Source organism: Lithobates pipiens, unplaced genomic scaffold (genome assembly GCF_037356315.1).
Source record: "Lithobates pipiens isolate NorthernLeopardFrog02 unplaced genomic scaffold, aLitPip1_a1.2 Scaffold_8, whole genome shotgun sequence".
Classification (NCBI taxonomy): domain Eukaryota; kingdom Metazoa; phylum Chordata; class Amphibia; order Anura; family Ranidae; genus Lithobates; species Lithobates pipiens.
The window spans coordinates 414796709-414818545 of record NW_027507903.1 but is presented as its reverse complement, the minus strand read 5'-3'; the positions used below and the strand labels follow the sequence as shown (position 1 = coordinate 414818545).

The 21837-nt window shown below is 41.0% G+C and overlaps 1 protein-coding gene across 1 annotated transcript; it reads left to right on the top strand.

Annotated features, from left to right (window-relative positions):
• The first annotated feature begins 3025 nt into the window (after positions 1-3025).
• LOC143962193 (protein diaphanous homolog 1-like) lies at positions 3026-21804 on the top strand. Its single transcript, XM_077471523.1, has 7 exons — positions 3026-3059; positions 4548-4643; positions 14111-14205; positions 15482-15583; positions 17233-17472; positions 17581-17710; positions 21497-21804. Exons 1-7 carry the CDS (start codon positions 3026-3028, stop codon positions 21631-21633), a joined length of 834 nt encoding a protein of 277 aa, XP_077327649.1. The 3' UTR covers positions 21634-21804.
• Positions 21805-21837: the final 33 nt, after the last annotated feature.

Sequence of the window (21837 nt, the reverse complement as noted above, 5' to 3'; positions counted from 1 at the left end):
CACATTGCAATGCATCTTACTTCATGTCGGTGCACGTAGATGCACACAAAAGTGCATTTTACCGTACCTTCACATGCCTTCTAATATGCTTCCATTAAAGTCAGTGGAAAAGGCATAGACACAAGTGTAAACATGCTCTTATCCTTAAGTAACGTTTCAATTCTTTTGTTGCTGAAACTTGGGCCATATGCTTATATTCATACTTACTATGCCTTGTGTTACTCATTAAAAGGCACCCCTGTTTCCCATAGTAACCAGATTCCGTCATTTTTCTCATTCATCTGAGAAAATGGAAGCAAACATCTGGTTTCCATTGCAACAGCTCAGTTTTCTTTCTTCTTTTTTTTTTTTTTTTAAAAAGGAGCCTTTATGTTAAAAAATAAAATAAAATAATGGCAGTGTAGCCAAGAACAGCTAGGGGTCCATATAGGGCATTCCTGTACTATACATAAACCTTCTCTAGTGTGTTTAAATTCCTACCAGTAAATTCACATTGGTATGTCAAACCTACACTGGCCACATTGAATTGTGGAGTTCAGCTAGGTTCTACTCTAATACATTGTCTAGCAACTTTGTTTGCAGATTATTTTACTAATGTAGTGGTCGGTCGGTTGGTCTGTCTATCTACATATACTTGGTTCCAGTCTCTTAGGTCTCTGGATGCCAGAGGGATTGCAATTAAAAAGAAAATTCTCAGAAAGAGACTCAAACAAACAAACAAACATTTTTTAGTAGCACAGGGAAGGTTTCGGCTTAAGGTCTTTATAGTTGTCTGTGTCTTTGTGCTAGTTCATTCGTATTACTTAACCTGGTGGCACAAGGTCAGGAATGAAGGCAAAAGTCCCCAAGGGGATCACAGATGATGATAAAAATCTTAGACATCATGGCCTTTCCTCACTCTAGTCAAAACAGGTCTTGGTACAGGAGTACAGCAAATAGCCAGGAATGTTTATACAAATGCCATATGGACTGTGTTTAGGAATGAACAAAAGTGAATGTGGCATAGCTCAGCGATAACCAGATTTTTGCTTTTTTGGAAATTGTTGATTGGGCGTTGGCTAACCAAAATATGAACATTCCAAAGTCACTGTGCATTCAGCCTTTTTGGATCTGCCAGTGGGAGAAATACAAAAGAACTGAACTACTTTGCACATATTCCACAATCCACATACGATTTAATGATACCCTGCATAAAGCTGAGACTTTGGTTGAGCTCTTATTTGTGTTGAAACATTGGGCCCATTAAGGTTTTGTTTTGTGTACATAAAATATTATGGTGTTCTAAAGCATTCAGGTGTTGGGATAATATTCATAAAACCTGTTTTTTATGCTAGTGATCCTTGACAACAAGACTATAGTTAGCAGTAGCTGTGTGATACTACAGTGTGGTTGTGGTTTTTTTTTTTTTTTTTTTTTTTTTTAAATAATCTTCTGCTTGGATGACAAGTCAGTTTCTGTCTCATGACTGAGTAATTTTGTGCTAAGTGCTTTGGCATTGTAGTCTGGGAGTTTTCCAGTTTAGCTGTGTTTTCTATGCTTGGCTTTGGGCAGGTCTGCCATCAGTTACAAAGGAAGAACCTACCCATTTTTGTAGAAATCCCCATCACACGCTTTGAGATCCTTGCTGGTATTGTCCTCCCTCCAGAGACTGCAATGAATCACACACCTAGGGCCAGAAGTTTTATTGCCAGTGGAATAGTGCTGAAAGTGATTCTGTTAAAAGATAAACCATGCACGGTTTATCAATGCTTTCAGAATTTGATCTTCAATTGTAATTATTGTTGAAAGTTTAGCTACAAAGACTTTATATGTGGGAGAAAAGTATTGTCATTTACCCATCAGAAAATCCTGAATATTGTAGATTAAGACCCCTTGCACATGGCCATTCGATCAGGTCCAGTTGTCGGTTTTTCCGATAGACCTGATCAGTCATTCCATTCACCCCTATGGACCGGCTGGTGTAAACAGACTAAAAAAATGGAAGGGGATCCGTCGTCATCCATCTAGGCAGATCGGATCGGAGGGCAGTTTAGTGTAGACAGAAAGTGGAGTTTGTCATCTGCCCACTTTTCTCTGATCAGCAGGGGATCAGTGGACAGATGTCCTGCTGATCAACACTGAGTCCACCCCTTGTGAAAGGGGCCCAAGACTGGTAGTATTTGATTTCTTTAGGGTCTTCTGTTTAAGTTCTAGTAGTAATCAGTAATCTTAGAAATATCACAACTGCACTAAAGTCAGAACATTCATTGAGTTTACCCAAACCTAAGTTTGACTCTCTAGACTGGAGAGCGCATGAAGTAAAGTTAGGAATATTTTTTTCTAAATAATCAATAATTTGCATAAATTCCTGGTGTGCAGAGTGACCACCTCAGGAGATTCCCAGTAACCCTTTCCTAGATAAATTGCTGTGTTCTGTTTGTTGCTCTGAAGTGTACTTTTAAAGTGGTTCTAAATGCAGAAGTTTTTTTTTTTTTTTTATCCTAATGCATTCTATGCATTAAGATAAATTAAACCTGTGTGCAGCAGCCCCTTAATGCTTACCTGATCCCCATCTCGATCCAGCGATGTTGAACGATAGCATCTGCTATCCGGGCCTCTCTCTCCTGATTACGAGGAGAGGAAGAGGACACCAACCTTCTGGGGTAAAAAAATTAACAGAGATGAATGGAAAAACAAGACAAGTGAAAATAATGATGAAAAAACGCTCACTTTTGGACGTGAAGCTAGTTAGTGCATATCATCTGAGGAGCGGTGGATCCCACTCAGGTGGCGGATATAGGTGAGTCGGAGATGTCTATGGTGCGATGCTATGGAGTCTGCAGATGGGATGTCCGGCTGCTCGGGCAGATGTCATCGGTTGCAGATGAAGTGTCAGGCTACTCAATCTCTGACTACAGATGAAGTGTCAGGCTGTGTGGTGGATGACAGCGTCTGAAGATGGAATATGTTAGTGGCTCCAGGTGAAGTGTCAGGCTGATCAGACGGTGACTATGGCTGCGGTTTAAGGCACCAGGCAACTCGGAGGATGGTGGCTGCAGATGGCTGGTGTGAGCTCTCAGGTAGCATGGCTGCTTTAGGATGTGGGATGGTGGCACACCATAGCAAGGTAAAAGCCATAACTATTGGTTTGACGAGGGGGGGGGGGGGGGCCTGAAACCGCATAACCACGTCACCCTTGTGAAAACCTATGCCTAGCCAACCCTTTCCAAGCAGGCTGACAGGTCCAGGATGCAGATGCACTACAGCAGGGATATACAATTAGCAGACCTCCAGCTGTTGCAGAACTACAAGTCCCATGAGTCATAGCAAGACTCTGACAGCCACAAGCATGACACCCAGAGGCACAGGCATGATGAGACTTGTAGTTTTGCAACAGCTGGAGGTCCGCTAATTGCATATCCCTGCACTACAGTAACCCTTGGTAAGACAGCAGCCCAGCACAGCTTTTACCCTCGCTGTACAGTGCCACCATCTCACATCCTGAAGCTGTCTGAGAGCCTGCACTAGCCATCCTCAGCCACCAGCCTCTGAGTTGCCTGGCACCTCAAACCGCAGCCATAGTCACCCTATGATCAACCTACCACTTCACCTGGAGCCACTGACGTTCTTCATCGGCAGACTCTTCATTCATCACACAGCCCGAAACTTCATCTGCTGTCCGTGATCACGTAGCTTGACACTTCATCCGCAGCCACCGACATCCACCTTAGCAGCCGGACATCTCATGTGCAGCCGCTGACATCCACCTGAGCAGCCAGACATCCCATCTGCAGAATCCATACCATCGCACTATAGACATCTCCATCTCACACATCAGCTGCCTCACTCCCAAAAGGTTTTTTTTCATCATTATTTTCACCCTCTTATCTTGTTGTTTTTCCATCCATATCTGTCCGTTTTTACCCCCAGAAAGTTGGCGTCCTCTTCCTCGACTTGTACCCCATATAGGTGTTCGGGACCTATCTATCAGAGGAGCTGCCTCCACTTGTTTCTCACCTGCCCATTTGTCTGGTAGTTCCTTTTTGATGTTCCCCCTCCCCCCAGTGTTACAGTAGTGCCGTAGTTCCTTCTTTATCCTCTCCTTCCTGATTGGCTGAGACATAGCAGCGTGCCCCATTGGCTCCTGCTGCTGTCAGTCAAATTCAGTGAGCAAATGAGGAGAGAGAGTGCCCCCCCATAGCAAGCTGCTTGCTGTGAGGGTGCTAGGAAGGGGGGCAGGGCCAGGAGTATAACATGTTTTGTTATTTTTAAACAAAAAAAAATTAGTCTTTAATGTTTAAAATCTTAGCCAACACTGCAGCTCAGAGCAAGCTATAGCTAAAGTTAATGGTTAAATCTGACCTAACATGTTCTGTAAATTTGAGAATGAGGCATATAGGCGTGCACCTGTGTACAGTATCTCTATAGATGAATTATTGGGGTGTGCTTAGATTGAAGACATTGTAATTGTGGTTTACTTTGAGAAGAGGTGTAATACAAATTAGTGAAATCTATTTACTACTGACTGCGTATGTTTCTGCTAATGTTATTGTTTGTTTGATCTGCAGCCAAGAAAGACCAAGAGGGAGAGGATAAGAAAGCTGCACCGAAGAAGAAAATTAAAGAACTTAAAGTTTTGGATCAAAAAACTGCCCAGAATTTATGTAAGTCAGTTTTTTTTTTCAAATGAGATTCCTTTCTGCCATTCACAATCTGTGTATTACCGTATATACTCGAGTATAAGCCGAGATTTTCAGCCTCTTTTTTGAGGCTGAAAGTGCCTCCCTCGGCTTATACTCGAGTCATCGCCGTCTGCCTGCCCGATCAGCGTGTCGAGCAGACAGACGGCGGCCATTCTACTATTCAAAAGCCGCGCCTCCCTGTCTGTGATAGGCGGAACACTCAATTTCCCAGCAGTCAGTGGTCCGCCTATCACGGACATCCGCTCATCCTCATACTACGGACGAGGATGAGAGGATGTCCGTGATAGGCGGAACACAGACTGCTGGGAAATTGAGTGTTCCGCCTATCACAGACGGAGGCGCGGCTTTTGAACAGTGGAATGGGCGCCGACGCCGTCTGTCAGACGAGAAGAGCGGCGATCCTGGCATGGCAGAAGCACACAGGCTCGGGACGGAGGCGGGACGCAGGCTCGGGACACAGGTAGGCTGGACACACAAGGCTGCACACACAGGGATGGATGGACACACACACAGGGATGGATGGACACACACACAGGGATGGATGGACACACACACAGGGATGGATGGACGGACACACAGGGATGGATGGACGGACACACAGGGATGGATGGACGGACACACAGGGATGGATGGACGGACACACAGGGATGGATGGACGGACACACAGGGATGGATGGACGGACACACAGGGATGGATGGACGGACACACAGGGATGGATGGACGGACACACAGGGATGGACAGGCATGTCTCACCCTCGGCTTATACACGAGTCAATAAGTTTCCCAGTTTTTTGGGGTAAATTGGGGGCCTCGGCTTATATTCGGGTCGGCCTATACTCGAGTATATACGGTAGGTTGTGAAAACTATTTGTTCCTTTGCATCACCTTATCATTGTCCTTAGGAGAGTTAAAGCTGACCGTAGCACAGATATGATGTGGCTGGGAAAGGAAAGATGCATGTAAACCTGTTTGTTGACGAAAGCTGTAGGGATCAAGCAAGGTTTTTGAAACAGTTTGATCACAAGTGTTTTGTGGTTACCCATAGATGAAAATCATCATGTCATTCAAGTATTGAGCTATTATAAAACGTGCGATCTGTGGTCATCTAAATACTGCATAACCAAGACCCCCATATAATGCCTAACCTGCTTTTCTTTATCTACGTCACATGCAGAGGTAATTATCAAGAGGAAAAGTGTTATCTTCTGATGTTTGCATGTGCATATCTGTAACATGCAACTCTGTGGTAGCGATGTGAGCCCCATGTATGTGGTGTATTAAATTAGAAATGAAGGCAAAACTTTTTTTTTTTTTTTGATGGGAGTAAGAGCGTTTGAGGAGCTTTCCCTTCACGTCCTGTCCCATAGCAGCATGACGTCAGAGGAAATCACTTAAATGTTAAGAGAAGCCCTGGTAGTCACCAGAACCCATGTCCCCATTGGAAGGGTTCTGCTCTATTCCAGTTCTGGTGACCATCCACATTTTGTATTTACTTTTACTTTCACTTTTAGTGATAATGGCCACCAGGACAAAGAGAGAGTGTGTCCCCCTAATGGGAACAGATATATAGATCATTTTATATATATATATATATATATATATATATATATATATATATATATATATATATATATATATATATAAAATAAAAGGTGTTTTAATGCCTCTCCACTCTACTTAAAACTAAGAAAAGTTTTGCTGTAAGCTGTACTTTAAGGTTGGATTCACACCTAGGCAAATTGGATGCAGCTAACTACGCATCCAATTCGCAGAACATTTCAAAATCTATTTTCAATCAGTCCGGTTCACATATATGCGTTGCATTCACAGTCCGCATTGCCCAAAAACATGTGCGTTTTCTGTGCAGTGCGAATTGCAGGCACATATTCTTCTATGAAAATGCATCTGATTCGCAGGCATTCTCTCCCCCTCCTCACTACACCTCCCCCCTCTCCCTGTTCAGCTGATTCGCAGATGCAACAGAGAGGAAGCGCTGAACAGCTGCTTTTTCTCTTTGCACGGAGAATGTAGCTGGAATTCACACCAGACTGGTGTAAATCCAGCCTTAAGGAAAATTACATTTTGTTTTGGGCAATTATTCACCTTGAAATTAAAACAACATTCTAAAGGCCCTTTTTCGTCATCTCTGTATCTTAGGCATTTAGTCTGCCAGGCCTGATGCACACATTTTCAGTGAATGTGGTATTTTTTCATGTTACTACTGAAGGAATCGAGTACAAATGTGTACTTATGGATATTTTATGCCTTCTGTTCATGTGATAAGGACAGGATTGCTGTTGGCTAGGAAAAAGATTGTCACATGTCATACCAAACTGATGACTCTGTGCTCAACTTTTCCAGTGAAGTGTGATGGCTTACTGATCTTTGTTCAGATGTACTGATGGGTCTTCAAGGCTCACAGATGATGACAGCATCATAAATTTTTTTTTTTTTTAAATAGGAAATTAAATCTCATCGCACAGTGTGCATTTCTCTGGTGCAGTAGGTGTACACATCCAGTGGCTATGTTGGTGTACTAGAAAACATCCACACTGCTCAGTCTTCACCTTGAGTTTACTCAGGGTTACTCCATTTAGGAACATCAGCTGCATGGTTCAGGACAGTTATGGAAAAACTTAGAACAATTACGCCTGAATTATAACGTAAATTTAGTTTAATTTTAATTGTGTCTTTTTCTTGTGGTTGCAACACTGACATTAATGGACGTGTTTGCAGTCTAATTATCTGTTTAGCACTTATGACCTCTTATGCTAGCTAATGCAAATATCAAATACAAGCAATAGTTTTTAATATAATGATCACATTTTCTAATAAATGTGCATTACATTTAATTTGTTTTACATTGCCTTTGAAAGGGCATTTGTGCACACTGTGGAAAACAGTCTATTATAAGCATGCAGAGATTCCCTTTATGCTACACACACTGCTCGCTAACCCTGAACTATGAACTGTTATTTTGTGACAGCCATTGAATAAGCACTATTCAAAGCCCTTCATTCAGTGCACTTAGAAGAATCTTTTTTTAATTTCGTACCAGTATACTTTTCAAAAGTAGCGTGGTGCAGCAGATGGTGGAGAAGTTCAATGGAATATCTTCCAGCTGTTATTCAGGGGAATAAAAAAAGTTTAACTTCAGATCAAACTGCCTTACACCTGCTTTTCTGCCAGCGGCCTGCAATGTGTGTATAGTGTTTGAAGATGAAGAACCCAGCACGTGTCAATGCCTGGAAAAGAAAGAATAGTAATTTCTCTTAACAGGGACCATTTTTTTTCCAGTGGATAGTGCCTGACTGTAAATGTGGTTTGTGTGTTTTTTGGAAAGAAAAATGCAACAGATTTCAGCCCTAAACTCAATTTGGGCAGCTGTTCTTTGTAATTGGTTATTATAACAGAAGTTTGTAATGTTATGTAATACTATTTAGGTAGTTTATCCCTGCTTTTCCTTCAGGAGCATAAAAAAAAACCTTTATTCACACCCACACAAATCCCTCTTAAGGATTGACCATATTTTTGTACCAGTAGCATCCTCACCAATATGAATCCACTCCAGCATACACCCTAAACAGGGATATGCAATTAGCGGACCTCCAGCTGTTGTAGAACTACAAGTCCCATGAGGCAGAGCAAGACTGACAGCAACAAGCATGGCACCCAGAGGCAGAGGCATGATGGGACTTGTAGTTTTGCAAAAGCTGGAGGTCCACTAATTGCATATCCCTGCCCTATAACATGGTCGGACCACTGTGCAGTAATCACAATGGTTTCCTCTCTGATCACGCAAGCTAGAGATCGCACTTGTTGTATAAATGATGCACACTTAACCAACCAGTCATATTGTTTTGATATACTTGCCCTTAAAGAATACTTACTACTAGGGCTGCAACAAACGGTTATTTTCATAATCGATTAGCTGGCCGATTGTTTCAATTAATTGAATAATCGGTTAATAACCTAAAAAAAAAAAAAAAAAAAGGTAATTTTGCTGCAATTTTCATTTTTACATATTTTTTTGCCCAATTTGTTGTTGGGCAGATTAAAAAACACAAATTGCTGCAAAAACGCATTATTACATGCTTTTCTGCAGCTTCTCCATTGAAGTATATTGAACCAAAAAACCAAAATAGCACCGTTATGCGTTAAAAAAAAGTCCTTGTCTTTTCCAAATACGCAGCAGCTGAAAAAATCATGGATGTGAACGTGTCCCATAGGAAACCATGTAAATGAGCTGTAGTGTGTTTCTGCAAAAAGCACCAAAAAACACGAGGGTGTGACCCAGGCCTGAGATGTTTAGTAACATAACGGGGTTAAAAAAAACAAAAAATAGTACAAAAAGAGCAAATAATCGCTACTGTAAGGGATTCATTTTTTACTATGGGACAGTGAAAGTAATATTTACAGTAGCCATTTGCTCTTTTTGTACTATAAAGGGCTAATTTTAGTTTTTTGTTAACCCCATTATGTTAGTGGCCGATTATTCGATTATGAAAATAGTAATCGATTAATTTCATAATCGATTAGTTGTTTCAGCCCTACTTACTACACAACACCACCCCTGGCATCTCACCAGTCCTCCTATGGGAAGCACATGAACCTGTGATCCGAGGGACCTGTATCTCTGTCTCCATTCGTCTCAAACGAGATAAAAAACTTAAAATAGAGGCCTCCTTCTCCAATTCCAATCTTCCCCAACTGAATCCCACAGAATAACACTATAAAAGTCTAAAACTGAGCTGGACCTGCTTCTGGCAGAATCGGCAGATAAGGCCATTCGTAGATCCAACCACACAATTTATACCAAAGCCAAAGCCTGATAACTTTCTAGCACTGCGTCTTCATTGTCCGGAGCAGGTACATAACCCCATCAGACTCAAACTGACTAAAGACATCCACACAAGCAACCCTGTTAAGGTGCTCTTTGAATTTCGCAGGAGGCTGGCCGAACTATATAAAGCAAAAACCTCCTTATCTCTGAAACGAGCTGAAACATTTTTCCAAAACATCACTATCTCTAAACTGTCAGATGCCAATCGTGAGTCTATGGAGTGCCCAGTTACATCTGAGGAAGTTACCCTTGCAATTAAATCAATCAAACTCCACAAACTTCCAGGCCCTGACAGACTCTCCAGCACGTACTTTAAGAAATTTTCTGCTACCCTGGCCCCTCTTCTCGCTAATTCTTTTAACGCCCTTCTCAAGCAACACTCCTTTGGTCGAGACACGTTGACAGCTATCATTTCCATGATACCCAAACCCGAAATGGATAACTCCCTCTGGTCCAATTACAGGCCCATAGCCTTACTCAATTTGGATATTAAGCTCTTGGCCAAAATGATGGCGTTGTGCCTCAACCCAATCATAGGAGGCCTAATACACAAGGACCAAGTGGGCTTCATACCACGTCGGCAGGCCAGCGACAATATCCGACGCGTAATCCTACTCCAACACCTAGCTCGATCACATAAAATACCCATGCACCTCCTATGGCTCGATACCATACCTCAGAATAAAACTAACTAGGGACCTGGCCCACCTTTTTCAAACAGTCTCCCTATGCTCACACACCTGACCTCCCTATTACACACTTGGCACCCGCTGGGCATCTCGTGGCCTGGGCGAGTTGTAGCCGTGAAGATGTCTCTTCTTCCCGAACTTTTATATTTATACAGGGTCCTCCCAGTCCCAGTTCCTCCCTACTTCCACGGAATTATTCAAACCCGAGTGTCCAAATACATATGGGGCTCCATCAGCCCAGAGTGTTGAGGTCTATGCTACTCCATAGCAAGCTTAGTGGGGGACTGGGGTTACCCAACTTCTTAAGATATTATCCCGCAGCCCAGCTGGCCCAGATCACTCTTCTACATGCAAAAGCAGAGGTTCCTCTGTGGGTCAGTCTGGAAGTGGTCGACCTCTAACCCCTCACGGTGACTTACTATGGTTGTCCCCCTCTACCCGTGGCCCCATAACCAACCCCATAACACTACATTGTCTAATAATATGGGACAAATTACGGGGACCATTTAAACTGATGTCCGCCTACTCCCCACTACTTTCTTTCCTGAGCCATCCAAAATTCTACCCAGCCTCCGTTGATCCAGGTTCTTTTCAGCTCTGGTCCCAAGTTGGACTGAGTCATATATGTGACCTTGTCACCAATGCCTCCCTGAAACCATTCTCTGCCCTACAAAGCCAAGCTGAACTCCCTTTGAAAGGGTACTTTAGATACCTCCAGATTGCCCACTTTGCCCGCACAATTATAGGCGCACACTCTACGCTAGACAATCTTTCTATGTTTGAAGGAGTTTGCAATTCAGCCCCCATGCTCTGGGCATCCTATCCTGCCTCTATAGTCACCTCACATAACCTCCAGCTAACATGCCCTCTTACACTACACAGTGGTCCATGGATCTAGCAATAGAACTTGATGCTGAAGACTGGTCAGATATATGGACCAATACAAAAATCTCATCCCATGATGTAATCGCCCTGGAGGCGAACTATAAGGATCCTTATGCGGTGATATCTAGTCCCGGCTAGGATCTCCAAATTCCTGCCAAACTACCCTCAGTATGCCTCCAAGGTTGTGGTGAGAAGGGCACACATGCCCATATATGGTGGTCATGCCCGATAATCCAGCATTTTTGGGCAACAATATTCCGCATGGCCTCCACCTTCAAAATACCATAGACCCTGACCAGTCTCTAGCATTACTGAATCATTTCTTAATAGAATGCACTAAATCCCAGTTACATCTCATCCTTCAACTCACCATGGCTGCCCAATAGACAATACCTAGGACCTGGAAAAAACCCAAATTAAACACCACCGAAGTAAAAAATAGCACTACACAAGCCATGATACGTAGCAAAATCAAGGCCACAATTTTGGACAGAATCCCTCAACACCTCAAAATATCCGAACTACAGTAATTTCGTGTCCCGTGCAATCCTCCCGACCACCCTTCCTCAACCTTCTCCCACTTTCCTCCTCTCTTCTCTATCTAATCTTTATTTCTCTCCCCAATTACCTGCCTTACTCATAATCTCACTGCTGGTAATGTTAACTACTGATTACACAAATTTTACTAATTCCTGACCCTCAGGTTACTAAGGAACATTCTCAACCTAAACCCACAACTGCATTGGGGTTTAGCCTTTTATTTTTTAATTTTTTTTGCTACTATAATAAACCCGAAGTTTGTACAATTATTTACTATACCATCACACATAGCAAATGTCTTTTTTTCAATATCTTGCTGTACGAAGAGATGTTGTGTAAGTTACGTTGTTGTCAACTGCCACACTGAGATTACCTGTTGATATTTGTCATCTTTTCGATAAAGTTTGAACAGAAAAAAAAAACTCTTGTTGTGGCCCCCCACAGTGCAAGGGTTAAATGCCTATTAAGTCTAGGGGGTTGTAGAAGAGTCTGTGTTACTTATCGGACTCCCCAGTATATCAGACTCCAATGTTCTTCCCTTCTTCGTACACCTAGTCTATGGCCAGAGCCTCTGTGTCATTACAGCGTAGGGCTATTAACCTGCTATTGTATGTAGTGGGGGCAATCATGCAACTGAAGCTGGGGGTAGCTTACAGAGGAGGCTGCGGTGAATCAGTCACAAGGATCGAGAGAGCCTGCTGATGCGAGGAGATGGGTAATACAGCCTCTTCTGCAGCACCCTACACTTAAAGGGCATTTAAACTTTATTTTTGGAAAGGGGGGGTGGCCTTGCTGCAAGAGTAAAAAATTTTTTTGTGCCCAAAGTTTACACACGCAATACTGATGTATACATATCAGTGTATGGACCTAAAAATTCTTCTAGCTCCCACCATGCTATATAATATGGGAGGGGAGGGGGTGCATTTATAATAATACTCAATAACATAAACATGGCACTAGTTTACTGATATTTAGTCATCTGTGCATCCAGGTCCATTGAAAGCAATAGGCTGAGTTCAGATCAGTAAAACAAAAATGCTTGAATGCCTAACGTGGCATTTTTGGGGCCTTTGTGCAAGGGCCCTTAAAAAGAAGCAATGTTTAGTTTTGCCACTAAAACTGCAACAAGTTTGGGCTATACATGCAGACAAATATTCAAGGATTTCCAGTCATACTTGGACTGGAACAGAAAGCTGGAAACTAAGCAAATCTTCTCCATGATATACCCTGCCAGTCAGCTTCACAAACATGGTTAACACCTCGTTTTTCTTATCTCGTACAGAAAGGGATGGATTGGCACCTAATGCACACAGATTTTCTTATATGGTTAGACACAGCATGCCACAATTACTCTCATTCCACCCAGATGGCAATAGATTCCTTCATCCACACTGAACAGCATTGATGGAGGGATTTCCCCGTCAGCTATTGTATCCTGGAAGCCACTTTCTCACAACTCTTGGAATACCTAAAAACAGACTGCATCTGATTGGATTCAGTTACTGTTTGGCTCTTAGGACCACCCACGGCTCAAATTTCATGGCGATTTAGCAGGAATTATCTGAAATTCAAGCATAAATATGAAACTTTCTAGGTTAACAAGCACTTCTGATGTTATCAAGAAAGTTACCCTTCACAGCTCTTTCATTCCTAATGGTTGATGGTCCATTGTGCCGAAAATAGGCTATGTATGGCTCCTGAAGTTTTGGAAAGAAATTGAAGCTTAATTAGGATTAGAGAGCTCTATGAGAGCATAACTAGATCCCAAACATAAGACATTATTAATGAGTTTAATGCTTCAGCAGTTCATATTTAATAAGCAATCATTGGCCGTCTATGCCTTGATCCTAGCTTCACTGCCTAGTGTCAAAATGTGTATATGGGAGTGCTGGATCAAATTGGTAGTCTCGAGGATAAAACCACAACCTGGGTCATGATGGATCTAATTAGAATGCAGCATTGAAGTCAAAGATTTCAACGGAAACAATGGCAACTTGGACAAAACTGTGGTCTGTATGTGTTCCTAGAGCCAATAGAAGAAAAGAAAATCACTGATGTACAAGTAAAATGTCCTGTTTACTGATCAAATATAAAATGCCAGCACAGTTTGTCCCCCAAAATGCAATGTTGCCTAAATCATGTACCATCAAGTGGAAAATGTTACCTTTTAATTCAGTATTTTTGATTTCTTCTGCTGGCCATACAAACACACAGACCCCAATTACTACCTGAAAAAAGTAATTTTGAACTCCTGTTGTAAATTCTTCCAGGCATAGGGGGTCTCAAGTAAAGCCTAGATCAGGATGAGCCAAATGGGACTCGGTAATGGCATCTCACAGGCTCCTTTTAGGCTGAGTGGGTTATCAGATAACATACAGATGATTGTAACTTGCTGATATACTGATATAATTTACTGTGTAGCTGCAAAGGTATTTCCCATTGTCATTTTATTGTATTTTTTTTTATACAGCTATCTTTTTGGGTTCATACCGCATGCCCTATCCGGAGATTAAAAATGTCATCCTAGAAGTGAATGAAGAAGTACTAACAGAATCTATGATTTCGGTAAGTTTTCTTTCAGGCGTCTGAAAATAAATAAGAATATAGGATGTAGTGGTCTTTTTGCAAACACAAGATTGTCCTACACGTCTTGGGAGTTCAACTGCATCTGTATGTTAACTATTAACATTACATTGTGCATTAGGAGGTAGGGAAGAATGGACACTGTTCTTAGTTCTTCCATTACAAGTGGATAGGCTTGTAGCTGTCATGCTTTTATGTGCACATGTACTGTAGTGTGGGCATCCAATGTAAGGCTGGCCATAGACTGAATACATTTCTTTCACGGATTGCAAGAAAGTAAATTTGCTTGATTCCCCTATCAACACGCACAGTCTTGAAGGGGGAATCCCTCCCATGGAGCCATTGTGTTCTCCTGGCAGGGGAAGCTTAATCACACCTTGGCTATTTTTAACTATTTAGCACCACTATGTATAGCAGTGTTTATCAACTCCAGTCCTCAAGGCGCCCCAATAGGTCATGTTTTCAGGATTTCCCTCAGATGAAATGGCTGTGGTAATTACTGAGGCAGTGAACCTGATCAAATCACCTGTGCAAAATAATGGAAATCCTGAAAACATGACCTGTTTGGGCGCTTTGAGGACTGAAGTTGAGAAACACTGGTGTATAGAATAGTGACATACCGAATGTGTGCTGACTTTAGTTTAGAGTGTTCCTTTTTATTTAAGAAGTGCATTTGATGTGCTTGAGTCATGTGCAATAAATCAGCAAAGTTATCTCACAAATTCTCCATTAGCCCTCGTTCACACCAATGATATCTGTCGCACCCTATTTTCGGCAATGGAAACTGTCAAATCATCAGGGCTCAGTTCGCAGCGACTTTCAAAAAGGTTCCTGCACTATTTTTCTGTGATTTCATTGCGACTTGCTTTGACCTCTGTTAAATTAAGTCACAAGCCGCTATGAAATTGCAATCCAAATCGTACCGATTTGCAGATTTCAAGTAGCACGATATCAAAGCTACACTGATGTGAACCAGGGCTCAGATCAAAGCATATAGGAAACAGAAATCTTTGCATTAAGGAGGGTAACCTCAAACAGAAAAATAATGTCTTGTAAGATTTATACCCCAGCACCCAAGGTGCACATTTATTTTTTGCCTATTAAATGGAAATTCCTTAAAAATATGTGCCATTATAGATAAGTAGTTGCTTTTGGGTAAGTACATATTGTAATTTTAGAATGACGTGTTTTTTTTTTTTTGTTTTTTTACTTTTAGTCAAATTATTGTTCATTACCCCTACACTTTTCTTTTCTTAAGAATTTAGTGAAGCAGTTGCCAGAAGGAGACCAGATTCAGATGTTAGCAGAATTTAAAGATGAGTACAATGAGTTGGCAGAGCCAGAGCAATTCGGAGTTGTGGTAAGAAGGTGTTCTTGTGCATGTTATTTTTATGTATATCCAAGTTGTATATGTATACGCACACTGACCTGAGTACATGTATACCCTGCCATGGAGCCAAAGAACAAAAGGAATATATGAGCACCCTAAGACCTCTTTCACATTGAGCGCCTGTGGCGTTGGAGCTAAAGCGCAGTTTTTGCTACACTTTTAGGCCACGAGTGGGTCGGTTTTTACAAAATAAAAAATAGTAAAATCCAGTTTTGCGGCACTTTTAAGGCTTTTATTTTTATTCATTGCAATGGGCAGGGGGTTTTGGGAGTGCTATTAACAGTGTTCCCAACCTGCCCAAAAGATGCTGCTTGCAGGACCTTTCGCAACGTCCTACAAGTGCACCCAGTGTGAAAAGATACACTGCAATGAATGGGAGGCAGTTTTCAGTTGCTATTTCTTGTGCTAAAGCGCCTAAAAACCTCCTCCAGTGTGAAAGGGGTCTAAGTGTCTATTAACATTTATTGAATTCCCAAAGAATAATAATGGTTCATATTATACAGATGACAAATACAGATCTGGGCTGGTGAATTTACTTGACTAGTAACATATCTAATCAACATGCCTGGGGACATCTATAGAAATTGTAAAAAATGAGTAACAATTCACTACTGATCTTTATAAAAATTATTACAATCACTATTAATGTACAACTTTTTTTGTCCAGGTTTGGATAGGTTTAGGACCTATGTCATGTGGTCTCTCTCTCTTGCCATATTGACCATTGACATTAGGAAGGGTAATGTGAAATGCAAACTTTTAAAGCTGTCACTAGAACTGGAGTTGAGACAAAATCTTCCAGTGGGAGGACAACTGTTCTGCTGATAATGGTCCAGGATGGGGAATTCCTTTAATTTCCTTTTGGCTCATGGGCAGGATGTAAAAAAATCTGAGTTCAGAACACAGAGCGCAATTTAAAAAATCTAACAGTGTTTTTGATTATTCCCACTCTATCAATACTTAAAGTGGCTGTAAACCCATATATATATATATATATATATATATATATATATATATATATATATATATATATATATATATACTTAGTGAAGTGACTGGCCTCAGGTGCTACACAGAGATGAAACAAATCCACAAGTTGTACCTGTTCATGTGCAGTCTTCTCTTCTCTACAGCCGATCAAAGTCCAGAATTTATAAAGCTTATCTGGGCTGTCAGTAAACGGGGCAGAGAGCTAAAATTACACTCAGCGCTCAGTGAGGAGTGCTGATTGGAGGGAAGGAATACTCCCCTCTTCACACAGGAACAGAGCTGAGGCTGTCAATCACAAGCTGTGCTGAAAATCCCTCTCCTGTCACTTTTTTTTTTCTCTTGGTGTCAGGAAAACTTGTGAGAAATGACTCGTGCAGATAGCAGAAGTACGGGGAAGCAGACAGAAATTACACTCAGTGCTGTGGATTGAGACAAGTACACACTATAGAGGAATATGCTTTGTTCAGAGTTCATGTCTGATGTTTACAACCACTTAAAAAAAAAAAAAAGAAAAAAGATTTAGGTAGTTTAACGCTTTTAATTGTTTTGAAATGGTTTACATAGGATTACCTTCCTTTAACGTTCTAAAAAGATTAATAATAACTAATTATTTTCTTATTTATGTTTAGATGAGCACAGTCCCACGCCTTCGTCCAAGGCTCAACGCCATTCTATTTAAACTCATGTTTAATGAACATGTAGAAAACATCAAACCAGATATTGTTTCAGTAACGGCCGCATGTGAAGAGGTACGGAAGAGTAAGAACTTTTCCACCCTTCTAGAGATCACTCTGCTTGTTGGAAATTTTATGAACGCCGGGTCCCGGAATGCTGGTGCTTTTGGCTTTGAGATTGGTTTCCTCTGCAAGGTAAAAAATAAAATAAAATGAAATGACAATATTGAAAAGTAGACCAGCACTTTTAAATTTAAGAACTAATGCATACTTGGAGTTATTTTGTTAATTTTGTATTTTCAGCTTAAAGACACCAAGTCAGCTGACCAGAAGACAACATTGTTACACTTCTTAGCTGAAACCTGTGAACAAGATTACCCTGATGTGTTACAGTTCCCAGATGAGATGGTTCATGTAGAAAAGGCCAGTAGAGGTATATTTTTCTTAAAGGAGGCAGTTGCATTTGCTTGTTTGGATCATGTCTTGCCACTTAATGACCAGGCCTATCCTGACACTTTTTGTTTACAAGTAAACATTAGTTTGTTTTTGTTGGAGAATTGCAAATAACCCCCAAACAATATATATTTATATTTTAGCAGAGGCCCTAGAGAACAAAATGGTGGTCGTTGCAATTTGTTTAATGTCACACAGTATTTTCGGAGCAGTCTTTCAAACACACATTTTTTTTTTTTTTTAATACACTTTAATTAAAAGTAAATGTATAACCCAATTGTTTTGTAAAATATGAAAGATGTTACCCTGAGTAAATAGATACCTAACATGTTGTGCTGTACAATTGCGCACGCTTATGAAATTTACGCCAAATTACAGTACTTAAAAATAGGTGACGCTTTAAAAATATTTACAGGTTACCAGTTTAGCATTACAGAGGAGGTCTAGTGCTAGAATTGTTGCTCTCACTCTGATGTTTGTGACTATACCTCGTGTTTGGTGCAAACACTGTTTCCATTTGTGGGGGTGACCTACGTTTGCGCTCACCACTCTGCATGCACGGGGGGTCAAAAAATTAAATTTTTGGGGTCAATAAGGGTCACATCTCTCCTCTACAATGAAAAGCATTGGATCAAAAAAAAAAAAAGATTGATCTGATGCTTTAAAAAAAGAAAAAATGGCATTGTTTTTATTGGCAGTGAATCAGAAGTCATGGCATTGCTCCCGGCCTCCTAGGTCAGAGAGATGAGCAGAGGCCATCTTTCCTTTGCTAATCTCCATGGTCAGCCGCCGCAACAGCCAGATCGGTTCTCGGTTTTCCCGATGAGCCAGGTAAGCCCGAGAACCACCGTAAAGTGGCGGGGGGGCGACCCTTCCCACCACTTCTAAAAGTGATCCAGCTGCTACTTAGCCGCTCAGATCACATTCATTAGAAAGAGCGTTAGCTGCAGAAAATTAAAATAACATAATTATGGCATCTAGCTGCAGCCATAACACTGCTATTAAACTGCAAAATCATGTCGTCTTTTCCAAGTTAGGGGATTGGCAAGTTGTTAGTGTAGTCCATCCTGTTTTGTTTTTTTTTGTCTTTAAAATAAAACTGCATACAATCAGATCTTGAGGTAGGTCCCTCTTATACAAAGAGTAGAAAAAATAGAAGGTAGAAGGTCCCTCTTATACAATTTTACAATTCCTAGAGGTTTTTGTGCCAAAACAATTGATTTATATGCAGTCATAAAAAGCTGAAATCCAGGCAACCACTACATCCTGTCCTGAGACGCAGCTCTGGCATATAACACAGCCAGGTTAGTGACCTGACTTTTCTCTGTTACAGCTAAAGACCCTGCCACCAGACCATTAATTTTAACAGTTTTCCCAAACATTTCATGTGCATTTAATTTTTTTTTATGCATGTCATTTACATGTAAAAGCCATCCCTGCTTGTGAAGGCATTTAAAAAGCCCTGCGATTGCTTGCTGCTGGGTGCCGCCATCTTAGATGTGAAGTCAGCAGCCCAAACAGGCCCAGAGCTTTCACACAAGAGACACTGTATAGTACTTCCCTTCACGCCTCACCCATCTACTACATCAGTAGTTATGTAGCAAGGTTAGGGAAGGGGCAGAGGAGCAGGACCAATGCAGACAGTAAGTAGACATTCCCAGAAGAGTAGAGGACTATAATGTAGCAAGAGTGAGGGAAAACCGTGGCTTTGCTATGGAATTAGCTTTTCTGCAATGGTTGAATTGCCTTGCAGGTTCACAGGCACATTGCAAGTGAAAACAAAATGTTTATAGAACAAACTCCACAAGTAAGCAACTCAAATAGGTGATATTTCTATGATTTTACCTAAAATATTTTAAGTTGTTGACAAGTTCTCTTTAAATAATACGTTTTCTCCCAGTCTGCATTTGGGCCGTAAGGGTCATCAGTTCAGTCACATTTTTTGCTAGGAAAAAGCTAATAAATACTGATTCAGTTTTATGCCTACAAACTTTTTCTGCTTTTTTCTCTGTGGAACATAAACTGACTCGGATATAAACAGACGGGCGCCCTTTTACATTTGCTTCTCTATAGACTTACATTGTAGTTTGGTTTGGATCTGTCTGAAAAACTGACCGATGGATCCAGACTGAACACCTGTGTGAAAGGGCACTAACAGTGGCACCAGTTTACACCACTGCTCACACTGTTCTGTCCTCCTGTCAGCACATTTGCATGCAGCACACATGATTAGTCTCTAGTACTGCCTCTTCCTCCCCCAGTCTGAATGCTACTTTACATTAGATTACAAGAGGCTGACGGCTACTAAAATTGTGCTGTCCTAGCTACTTTTAAAAATGCTTTTTGTTTAGTGAATACAAAATGCACATCAAGTGTTGTTTTTATGTTGTTGCCTGGAGTTCATCTTTAAAAGACACCATTAATATTTGGGCTTATGCTTTAAGAAAGAGCCCCTGAACAAAAATGTAAGGAGTTAGGCTGAAAGCAGATGCCAGCTGCTTGTCTTATTCTTTGGTCCTCCAGCTGCTGGTGATACCAGCGCATATGACACTTTTATGTTGGGCTGGTATTGTTTAAAGGATACCATACATCTTTTTGTTTTTACAATTCGCAACAGAGTAAAAATCTTAGCATATATTCCACTATCCGTACAGATTAGGTAAATTGTTGGGTGATTTAAAACCTTTCTCCAACTTCCTTAAAAAAATAAAATAGTCTGACTGTTGCCAGAAAAACAATCCCACTCTTACTGCAGTATTCTCCTCTATGGTGCTGGTCATCACACACTTGCTGCTCTGCAATCCAGGACACGTCCACTTTCTCAGCATCATTCAACCCACTTCTGTGAACCTTAGTGCATAAAGAGCACGCCCTTTAGGTGCACATGATCATACCACCCTGGACTTAAAGGAGAATGCTGCAGACAGTGGCATCATTGCATGGAAGGAAGAGGACCCGCAACTTCACAAGATTGTAAAATAATGGCAGGTATTGGTATGTTATGTATAGTTACATTTGTCCAGCTTGGACCAATGTAATTATATGTATTCCACACCTGCCCGATACCCCTGGAAGCTGGAAATCACTAAAGTAGACACCACTACCCCAGTGATATCCATTTGCTTCTGGGTCCCATACTGAGCAGCAGGCCTGAAGCATACCTGAACACAGCAGGTCTGCCGCTTGGCATTGCATTCATTCAGAAAATGCGAACCATTCTGCGAATGGCACCTTTGCCAAGTGGCCAAACTGCTGTGTTCACAAAGCATGAGAGGGGCCACTCGGTGTGGGGCTTGGAAGCAAGTAAGGATCACTGAGCTATCCGTATCTATTTTCGGTGACTTCCAGCTTCCAAGAGGATTAGCCAGGTATAGAATACACACAGTTTTATTGGTTCAAGCTGGGCCAATGTAGCTATCTATAACATACCAATGCTTAGATTTTTTTTCTTTAAAGACATCTGGATAAGTGTGTGTAAAGATAAAAAATGGTATGGGAAGCTAGATACTGTCACTGTCCAGTAGTGTGTATACCACTCTAAGACATACAGTATGTAAAAAAATTCAACTAAAATTAACCCTATTTCTTTTCAAACAGTTTTTATATGAAAAGGTTTGTTTTTCTTGTCGTTGATTTCTGTATAGTACAATCATTTTAAAGATAATCATAACTGCTTTTAGAAGTATAAATTGATTTGTTAATATTGCTGATTTATTAAACACATGTCTCAAACTTTATTATTTATTGAAATACTTGTATTTTGCAGTATCTGCAGAAAATTTACAAAAGAATTTGGGTCAAATGAAAAAGCAGATTTCAGACCTTCAGAGGGACATTGAGAGCTTCCCTCCTCCAACTGACGATAAGGATAAGTTTGTAGAAAAGATGACGATATCCTTTTAGCTATCAATAAGCTTGTACTGAGACAAACCGGGTAAAATTATTTGTATTAGTATCGACAGGCTCGTCGATGTAACGTAAAACTCAGTTTTTTCTGTATTCATATTTGGATGTGGTGCCACATTGAGTCATGTCTCAACGATTTGTTATTATTCCCTTCACTTACTGTTAACTATGGGACAGGACATGATCTTTGCAATGGGATGC